Here is a 10407-nt window from a genome sequence, read left to right on the forward strand (position 1 = left end):
TTTTTTTTCATGCATTTATCTGCCATCATTTTGATCTATGGGTGAGATAACATGAATTTAATATATGTGAATTATGATTTTATCAGTTACATAAGAATTTCTAGTCTTTCTTCCATGTGAAAAATTTTCTACCTGACTTCTTTTTAAATATAGTCTAGAGAGCCCTCTCTGTGGTGACTTTTAAGATAAAACCCGAAGGGTAAGAACAAACCAGTGAAGCAGAGTTCTGATGGAAGAGCGTTCCAGCTGGTCAGAATGGCATGTACAGGGGCTCTCAGGCGGGAAATAACACAAGGGTTCAAAGACATGAAAACCCCCTGTGGGTGGCTAGAACACAGCGAATAAAGAGGATACTGGCATAAGATGAGACTAGAGAAAAAACCAGGGCTAGATTATATCAGGCCTTATACTGCAGAAAAGAATGTAGATTTTTTCCATAATACAGCAGGAAGACATCACAGGTTTCTAATCATATGAGAAACAGGATCCACCTTACATTTTTAGAAGGTTGCTCTTGGAGCAATGTGAAGATGGACATGAGAAACTGATGATAAGTTCTAGAACAGGTACTGACTGTGCCTTCCCTTTACCTGTTGAATAAAGTGCAACCTCTTTGAACTGGGGCCATGACCCTTTGGGGTCTCCCCACCTCTTTGCAGCCAGCCCCGGCCCTGGCACAGAGTGCCTTGCGTGGAGCAGGTTCTCAGGGACCGTTCCACCTGTCTCCCAGCGCTATCTTCTTTTCCTTTGCTCCACCCAAGTTCCCAGCCCTCCTGTCCACTTGTCTGCTTCATTCCTGTCTTGCCCTATTACCCTGCCCCGAATCTCCCTTCTCATCTTTCTCTGGGACCAACTCTTAGCCATCTTTTCAAAGTCTCTGCTTGTTTGTTTTCCTGACTCCTGGAAGTCAGAAGTAATCTCTCCTGTATTGGAACTTCCAAGTTGCTCTGTGACCTTCAAAACTTCCTAACATGTAGTAATTATTGGTCTATATTGATCTCGTACCTGAGACTAAAATTTGAGACCAGAAATAGTATCTGATTGATAATTTTTAGTTCTCACAGCACCTACTAAAATGTCTGGCATTTAATGGTTATAATGTATTCTATATGTATAGAATAGATACATTCAATGTATCTGTTTGTAATATAATAAATAATATAGGAAAATGGCTAAAGGCTTCATGCTTATTCACCCAATGGCTAATGCAATAGGTATGTTAATCAGCCTCAGAGGCCATTTTTAAACCTTTCCCAGATACCTGGACTTCTAACTCATAGTTGCTTCTTATGATTGATGCTTCCTAATATAACAGTAGCTTCATAGCTGTAACTCATGCAACGACATATTAATGCAGATGTTTTCTGTATTATAGGTTTTCTAGTCAATGATCCCTTCAGAGAATGCGTTCTTTATACTTACATGTGACTAATTCAGTGGTTTGGGATTAGAGTAGTACTTTCTTCACCACCTGTTACCCATCTTCTGTAAGCAATAGACCTGTCCCTTCTCTGTTTCTCTCCAAAGTTTACAAAGTCGTATGTGTTGTTCTAGGAGCACAGCTTGGGACAGTAATTTCTCTTCCTCTTTCTGGAATGATTTGCTACTACATGAATTGGACTTACGTCTTTTACTTTTTTGGTAAGTTTAAAGATTTAACCTAAATTATATTGCAACAAATTCAAAATATAATAGTAGGCTAATAATTATTAAAAATATATATTTCAGGCTGGACAAGGTGGCCCATGCCTATAATCCTAGTACTCTGAGAGGCCAAGGCATCACTTTGGGTTAGGAGTTCAAGATCAGCCTAAGCAAGAGGAAGACCCCCCCATCTCTACTAAAAAATAGAAAAATCAGCCAGATGCAATGGTGCATGTCTGTTATCCCAGCTACTCAGGAGGGTAAAGCAGGAGGATCACTTTAGCCCAGGAGTTTGAGGTTGTAGTGAGCTAAGGTGATCTACTACACTCTAGCCTGGACAACAGAGTAAGACTGTCTCAAAAAAATAAAATACATACATATATATATATATATATACACACACACACACAACATATATACACAACATACACACACACATGTTCCAACCTACTGAAATAATCTTTTCCTGAGCTATAAAGTTCTACAGCTCTTACTCATGATTTGTTTCTCCAGTTGATGTGGTTAAAATGACCTAGTGAGTTGTGACTTGATGGTAGTTGTATAACATTTCTCAATAAAAGCTACTGTTAGATCTTAGATTTAAATGGAACATTTACTTTGAAAAACTACTGTCTTGGTTAGTATAAATTCAAAATGTATATTTTGAAAATATTACTTCTCAAGCAAAGTAGGATGCTGTGACTTGATAGTTTTCATCTTTTTTGTCTTTTTATTTAGTCCCAGGGTATTTTCTCAGTTTCATTGGCTAGATGATACACATTTTTAATAAATTAGATTTTCATATAGACACATCATACAGGAATTATATCTGCAATTGAAACAAAAAAATCAAACAAAACAGATACCCGTGGGGATATATAGATTGTGGAAATTTATTTTAAAGATTTGTCTGATAGACCTTGATAGACTGAAACCAGTTTTACATTGAATATATAGTTACATAATTTTTTCCAAACATATAAAAAATGCTGTTGGTACATTCTCCTTTTATTTGACTATTATTTTTCCGTTTGAAGGAGTACTTGGAATATTGTGGTTTATTTTATGGATGTGGTTCGTTAGCGACACACCAGAGACGAACAAGAGAATCTCCCAAGCTGAAAAGGAATACATTGCTTCCACATTAAAAAATCAGGTATGGACTTGGGAACATTTTAAAAATAATGTCAGGCATTATTTTCCCCAGAATCAGAATCTATTTTCAAATAGATGTTTCTACTGCGCACGCCCTTGGCAAAGTAGATCAGGCAAGGAAGATCTGTGTCTGAAACACTGTCAGAGGAATTCCACGGCGTTCTGTTTTCCATGGAAAGTATAGTTTTGTACATTATAAAAGTTTACTTTTCAAAGTCATCTTAAACCTTTTAGAGTAATGATTTTTCAAGTGAGTATTAAATTTGTTTTTTCTTTTTAATTAGTAGGAAATATGTTATTTATGGAAGGAATCTCATACCCGTATTCTGTTGGTTGTTAGAAAACCAGCTAGTGTGTCTATACAGTTTGAGCATCTCAAATCTGAAAGTCAAGCATCTGAAATGCTCTGAAATCCAAAACTTTTTGAGTGCTCATTGGAGCATTTCAGATTTCATATTTTTGGATTTGAGATTCTCAATCAATAATCAATAAGTCAGGGGAAAAAATCAGAACTCTGAAACACTCAGCTGCCCAGTATTTCTGATAAGGGAAACTCAACCTGCATCTGTGTTTTACACCAATCTGATGAAATGAGGAGGACAGCACAGTTACTGTGACATCATAATAAGATGCAGCCAGCTTGCTCTTCCAGAGTAGGCCTTTTGAAAAACAATTAGATCTTATTAAAACTAAATTTGTGTCACTTAAGCATAAAGCAAATCAGAAATAAGTGACTGTCATAATTCAAAATAGCAAATTTTCTTGCCAAAGAAACAAAATATATACCTTTTAAGTAGAACGAAACAAGAGCATTAAAACATTAGGAAAGATTAAAACGTCTGGGGTTTGTTTTAGCATTTCTTATTGGCGTCAATATCACTTTATTAGTTTGAAAACAGGAAATATTTTATCAAAAATTTTCCTTGCCCATTAAGTTATCAGGATTTTTTTTTTTAATATTTTGTGGAGATGAGGTCTTGCTATCATGGCCAGGCTGGTCTTGAACTCCTGGCCTCATGCAGTCCTCCTGTCCCTGCCCCCCAGAGTGCTGGGATTATGGGCGAGAACCCCTATGCCCAGTCTACACTTCAAATTTTTATATGTCATATAACTAGGCTGTAATTAAAACTTTACTCCTCAATATTTCTTTTTAAGTTCTTTAATTTTGCTACAAAAGTCCCTACAAGCAGCTGAACGTTAAGAAATACGACATCTCTTGGTCTTTGCCAAAGATGGGCAAAAACTTAGAAACAGAAGAAATCAGCAATGTTATTTTAAAAGTTACTTTGAGAGGTCAGCACAGCTGCTCATGCCTGATAATCCCAGCACTTCAGGAGGCTGAAGCAGGAGAGGATTTCTTGAGATCAGTTCAAGACCAACCTGGGCAACATAATGAGACTTCATCTCTACAAAAAAAAAAAGATTTTAAACATTAGCCAGGTGTTGTGGCGTGGACCAGGCCGCAGTGAGCTATGGTTGTGCCACTGCACTCCAGCCTGAGTAACAGAACGACACTCTGTCTCATAACAGAAGGTTACTATGAGCATTTGGTGTCATTTATGATGTTAATTAAACAAATCATCCATTTTTCCCCCTTAAGGGACAGATAAAAAGAATTTAATACATTGTAAACAGATCTCGCCCTGTAAAATGTATTTCCTCACATCTTGTCAGCATTGAGGATTAGCAGCTTGCCTCTTTCCAATACTTTATTTTTGTCATCAATTTTATGAGGTTTTTAAACTTTTCCGTTTTTTTATTATTCTTTAAAAAGCTTTCTCTATCTTGATAAGTGTCTCAATCTGCCCACATTCAAAGTTAGGTGATATTTCTGTATGCTTCACTGAGATGCACGAGGCATTAGGAGAACTAGGTTCCATAGAGCCTCGGACTCGTTCTTAAAGCAGATGGTGGTGTTTGAAAAGGTGGGGAAATGACCACGTGTCCCTGGAGGCTCCGTCCTTAAGTCCTGGATCCAAGAACCGCTCAGCACCTGCTCTGCCCTCCTCGTTCTCTCAACAACCTTGTGAGACCTTCCTGTGACCTCGATTCCCTGTCAGCTCCTGAGGACTTAGAGATTGTCAGAGGAAAAAGAGCACCGAAGGCGGGGTGCTCAGGCGGCCGGGAGGGGACAGGAAAGCTTCCCGGCCTCGGGGCCTTCCGGCAGATCGGTCACACGCACCTGCATGGGACAAAGCCGGGACTCGGGGTTCTCTGCAGTCCAGGGAAAGCGCACCGTGAGGAGCCACGGGACCCCTCAGTGACAGAGTTAGAGGATCTTACCACAGTTCAGACTTGCATTAGGTGAAGTGGGCGAGGGGGTAAGAACAGGGTTTTGCTGTGGATTTGGGGTTCTCAGAAAGCAGCAGCAGCAGCCGGGTGTGGATCTCGGCACTTTGGGAGGCCAAGGTAGGGGGGTCGTTTGAGGCCAGAAGTTCCAGACCAGCCTGAGCAACAGAACAAGACCCTGTCTCAAAAAAAAAAAAAAAGAAAGAAAGAAAGAAAGCAGTAGCAATTCTATGATTGAATATCTTAATTTTTATCTAAAAGGTGAGGCCAAAGTTGTAATTAGTAAAGGCACAGCAGTACTCTCAGCTGGGAGAGGAAGACGTCTCCCCTTTTGTAGGGTGTAGCCTTCTTGGTCTCCTCTGTGCTCAGACCTCACTGTGGAGTGCTCCTGTTTTCCCCAGTGGTCACCGGGGAGTGGTCTTGTTTTTGTCTTGCTCCACATTGCTGGCAGAGTGGCCTTGTTCAAGGGAGCACCATGGCCGGCTTGCCCGAACCGGCCTGGCTCAGCTGACCGCAGCCAAGCCCTGGTTTTCTTCTTCCTCACGGGTGAAGCTGTATCCAAACAGTCACGAAAGGGAAGTTAAAGTTAAGCAGGCAAATTGGGGGAGTGAGGAACGTGGAAGGGCATGACAGGCGCAGGGCAGAGTGCTGACCTCCACGATGTGCCCTGTTAGTGTTGCTCTGATAGGCACAGAGTGGCAGCGGGTGGAGGAGGCCAGAGGAGGCCAGGCCAGGGAGGTCCCCTGGTCTCACCAAGGAGCTCAGGCTTCATCCCCTCAGGCACTGGGATGCTGTGGAGCTGCTTTGCCTTTCAGATTTGTGTGGAAGGAAGATTTGTTGGCGCAAGAAGTCTCCGTGAGAATGCTATCCTGGTTATCCAGCAAAGAGTCAATATTTATGGGTAGAAATGTGATGTCATTCTTAACGTAGACTTGACAGTTTTGATAGCACCTAAGGTTCTAAACCTGATGCTACAACTGATGGTTGCAAGAGGTGGGGAAGGATAGTGGGGAAGGGGAAGGTGAAGAGAGATTGATTAATGAGTTCAAGTATGCGTTTTGATAAAAGAAATCAGACGTGGTGTGAGATTAGCAGAGTGATTACAGTTTACAGTAATCTATTACACATTGCAAAATAGCTAGAAGAGAATGATTTGAATGTTTTCTAGCACAAAGAAGACAAATATTTAAGGTGATATCTCAAGTACACTGATTTGATGTTTACACAATTACAGGAGTGTATTAATACTAAATTATCACATGTACCCTGAAACTATGTACATCTATTATGTATTAATAAAATATTTTAAGAAAAAAATACTGCAAAAAGAGGAACAAAACCTGCAGGGCATCCTGCAGTGAAATTCAGAAGGTCATGGCATGACCAGCTCCTGGATAGACCCAGGCTGGTGAGTGCTCCCAGTGCTGTTTGGTTTTTTCTGTTTTTAAGGCAAAGCATTTTATTTATTTTCTGCTACATATCTTTTTTTTTATTAAATTGTAAACACATACATCATGTATACATTAATAATTTATGGGGTACAATGTGATGATTTCATATGAATTAGGAACGCTTATATCACACTGGTTAATATATACCTCATCTCTTTTACTTAATTATTGTGTTAAGACATGTACCCTTAGATCCAACATGTACCCTTGCATTATGCGCCATAGGTGTGATCCCACCATTCACCTGCCCTCCATCTGACCTCCCCCTTCTCTCCCATCCCCGCCTCCTCCCTCCTTCGTCCTGGGCCATAATTGTGATCTATTCTTCATGTGAAAGTGTGAGTGATTGTAAATTGGTTTCATAATAGTACTGAGTACATTGGATATTTTTTCTTCCATTCTTGAGATACTTTACTAAGTAGGATATGTTCCAGCTCCATCCATGTAAATGTAAAAGAAGTGAAGTCGCCATCTTTGTTTAAGGCTGCATAATATTCCATGGTATACACATGCCACAATTTATTCATCCATTCATGGGTCGATGGGCACTTAGGCTTCTTCCATGACTTGGCTATTATGAATTGAGCTGCAATGAACAATCTGATGCAAATGTCTTTGTGATAAAGTTACTTTTGGTCTTTTGGATATACACCTAGTAGAGGAATTGCAGGATCAAACAGCAGGTACGTCTACTTTTAGATCCCTGAGTATTCTCCATACTTCTTTCCAAAAGGGACCTATTAGGTTGCACTCCCACAAGCAATGCAGAAGTATTTCCTTTTCTCCACATCCATGCCAGCATCTGTAAGTTTTGAGACTTTGTTATGTGAGCCACTCACACTGGAGTTAGATGATATCTCAAAATGGTTTTGATTTGCATTTCTCTGATGATTAAAGATAATAAGCATTTTTTCATGTGTCTGTAGGCCGTGAGCCTGTCTTCAGAGAAGTTTCTATTCAAGTCCCTTGCCCACAATGAAATGAGATTACTTGTTCTTTTCTTATAAGTTTGAGTTCTCTGTGGATTCTTGTTATCAATCCTTTGTCAGAAGCATAACCTGCAAATATCCTCTCCCATTCTGAGGGCTATCTGCTTGCTTTACTTACTGTGTTTTTGGCTGTGCAGAAGCTTTTTAGTTTGATCAGATCCCAGTAATGTATTTTTGGTGTTGCTTCAATTGCCAGTTTCTTCAAGTGTTTCTCCTGCACTCTCTTCAAGAATCTTTATAGTTTCATGTCTTAAGTTGAAATCTTTTATCCAGTGAGAAAAAATTTTTGTTAATGGTGAAAGGTACAGGTCCAGTTTCAGTCTTTTACAAGGTGCCAGCCAATTCTCCCAGCACCATTTGTTAAATAGGGAATCATTCCCCCACTTTATATTTTTGATGAGATTATCAAAGATCAAAGGATGATAAGTGTCTGGGTTCATCTCTTGGTTCTCTGTTCTGATCCATACATCTACCTCTCTATTTTTGTGCCAGTACCAGGCTGCTTTGATCACTATAGATTTACAGTATAGTTTGAAGTCTGATATCATGATTCCTCCTGATTTGTTTTTATTTCTGAGTAATGTCTTGGCTATTTGAGGCTTTTTCTGGTTCCATATAAAATGAAGTCCTATTTTTTCCAGATCGTTAAAGTATGGCAGTGCTGCTTTGATAGGGAATGCATTAAATTTGTAAATTGCTTTGGGTAATATGGGCATTTTAACAATATTTACTCTTCCCAGCCATGAGCATGGTATGTTTTTCCATTTGTTAACATCTTCAGCTATTTCTTTTCTCCAAGTTTCATAATTCTCTTTACAGAGATCTTTCACGTTCTTTGTTAGGTAAATTCCCAAATATTTCATCTTCTTTGGCACAACTGTAAAGGGAATAGAGTCTTTGACTGTTTTTAAGGCTTGACTACTATTGGTATATATAAAAGGTACAGATTTGTGAGTATTGATTTTGTATCCTGAGACCCTGTATTCCTTGATCACTTCTAAAAGTTTTGTGGTTAAGTCCCTGAGGTTTTCCAGGTGTAATATCATTGTCTGCAAAGAGTGAAAGTTTGATCTCCTCTGACCCTAATTGTATACCCTTGATCGCTTTCTCTTGCCTAATTGCGATAGCTAAGACTTCCATTACAATGTTAAAAAGCAGTGGAGACAATGGGCAACCTTGCCTGGTTCCTGATCTGAATGGAAATGTTTTCAATTTTACTCCATTCATTATGATATTGGCTGTGGTTTTGCTATAGATTGCTTATATAAGTTTAAGAAAAGTCCCTTCTATACCTATTTTCTTAGATGTTCTGATCATGAAAGGATGCTGGATATTATCAAAAGCTTTTCTGCATCAATTGAGAAAATCATATGGTCTTTGTCTTTTAGTTTGTTTACGTGATGTATTATATTTATAGATTTATGTATATTGAACCATCATTGAGACCCTGGGATAAAACCCACTTGGTCATGGTATATAATTCGTTTGATGTGTTGCTGTATTCTGTTTGCTAGGATCTTATTGAATACTTTTGCATCCATGTTCATTAAAGATATTGGTCTATAGTTTTCTTTTCTTGTTGGGTCTTTTCCTAGTTTGGGGATCAAGGTGATATTTGCTTCATAGAATGTGTTGGGGAGTATTCCTTCTTTTTCAATGTTTTAGAAAAGGTTAAGTAATATAGGTACTAGTTCCTCTTTAAAAGTTTGGTAGAATTCTGATGTAAAGCCATCTGGTCCTGACTTTTCTTTTTTGGGAGATTTCATATAGTTGATTCTATTTTAGTACTTGATATAGGTCTGTTCAGCATTTCCAATTCTTTCTGATTAAGTCTAGGAACTTAGAGTGCTTCCAAGTATTGGTCAATTTCTTTCAGATTTTCATATTTTTGAAAATAAAATTTTTTTGTAGTATTCATTAAGGATTTTTTGAATTTCTGAAGTGTCTGTTCTTATTTCACCTTTGTCATTTCTGATTAATGATATTAGGGACTTAAATGTTCTATTTTTGGTTAGGTTGGCCAAAGGTTTATCAATTTTGTTGAACTTTTCAAAAAACCAACTTTTTGATTCATTGACCTTTTGAATAATTCTTTTGTTTTCTATTTCATTTAATTCTGCTCTAATTTTATTTATTTATTTTCTTCTGCAGGGTTTGGGGTTAGAATGTTCTTCCTTTTCCAGTTGCTTAAGATTTTCCATTAGGTTATTGACTTCCTCTCTTTCAGTTCTCTTGAGGAAGGGTTGCAACACTATACATTTCCCTCTTAGAACTGCCTTTGCAGTATCCCACAGGATCTGATAATTCATGTCTTCATTATTGTTTTATTCCAAAAATTTGGCAATCCCCTTCTTAATCTCGTCTATGACCCCACCTATCATTAAGCATAAGGTTATTTAGTTTCCATGTCTTTGTATGAGTATGCAGATACCTGTTACTGGTGAGTTCAACTTTTATTGTGTGATGATCCAAGAAAATACAAGGAATAATTTCTATACTTTTAAATTTGCTGAGGCTAGACTTGTGACCTAAGATGTGATCAATTTTGAAGGATGTTCCATGGGCTAATGAGAAGAATGTGTATTCAGTTTTGTTAGGATGAAATATTCTTTGCTGTCTATTAAATTCAATTGTTGTATGCTGAAGTTTAAGTCCAAAATTTCTTTTCTTAGTTTCTTATTGGAGGATCTATCTGACACTGCCAAAGGAATGTTAAAATCTCCAGCTATTATGGTGCCAGAAGATATATTGCTCATGTCCATTAGGGTCTCCCTTATAAATTGAGGAACATTCTGGTTGGGAACTTAAATGTTAATAATTGACATCTCATCATGTTGAGTGTTTCCCTTAACAAATATGAAGTAGAAAAAAAAAAAAAA

The 10407-nt window shown here is 38.2% G+C and overlaps 1 protein-coding gene across 1 annotated transcript in view; it reads left to right on the forward strand.

The window, feature by feature from the left end:
• SLC17A5 (solute carrier family 17 member 5) overlaps positions 1-10407 on the forward strand; it is a 47414-nt gene that overhangs the window by 17082 nt on the left and 19925 nt on the right. The window contains exons 5-6 of the mRNA XM_023517278.1: positions 1555-1641; positions 2682-2800. Of these exons, the coding sequence (XP_023373046.1) occupies positions 1555-1641; positions 2682-2800 (206 nt within the window). The remainder of the gene's footprint in view (positions 1-1554; positions 1642-2681; positions 2801-10407) is intronic.

The sequence above is a fragment of the Otolemur garnettii genome, unplaced genomic scaffold, assembly GCF_000181295.1.
Source record: "Otolemur garnettii isolate 467f Iridium unplaced genomic scaffold, OtoGar3 scaffold00107, whole genome shotgun sequence".
Taxonomy (NCBI): Eukaryota; Metazoa; Chordata; class Mammalia; order Primates; family Galagidae; genus Otolemur; species Otolemur garnettii.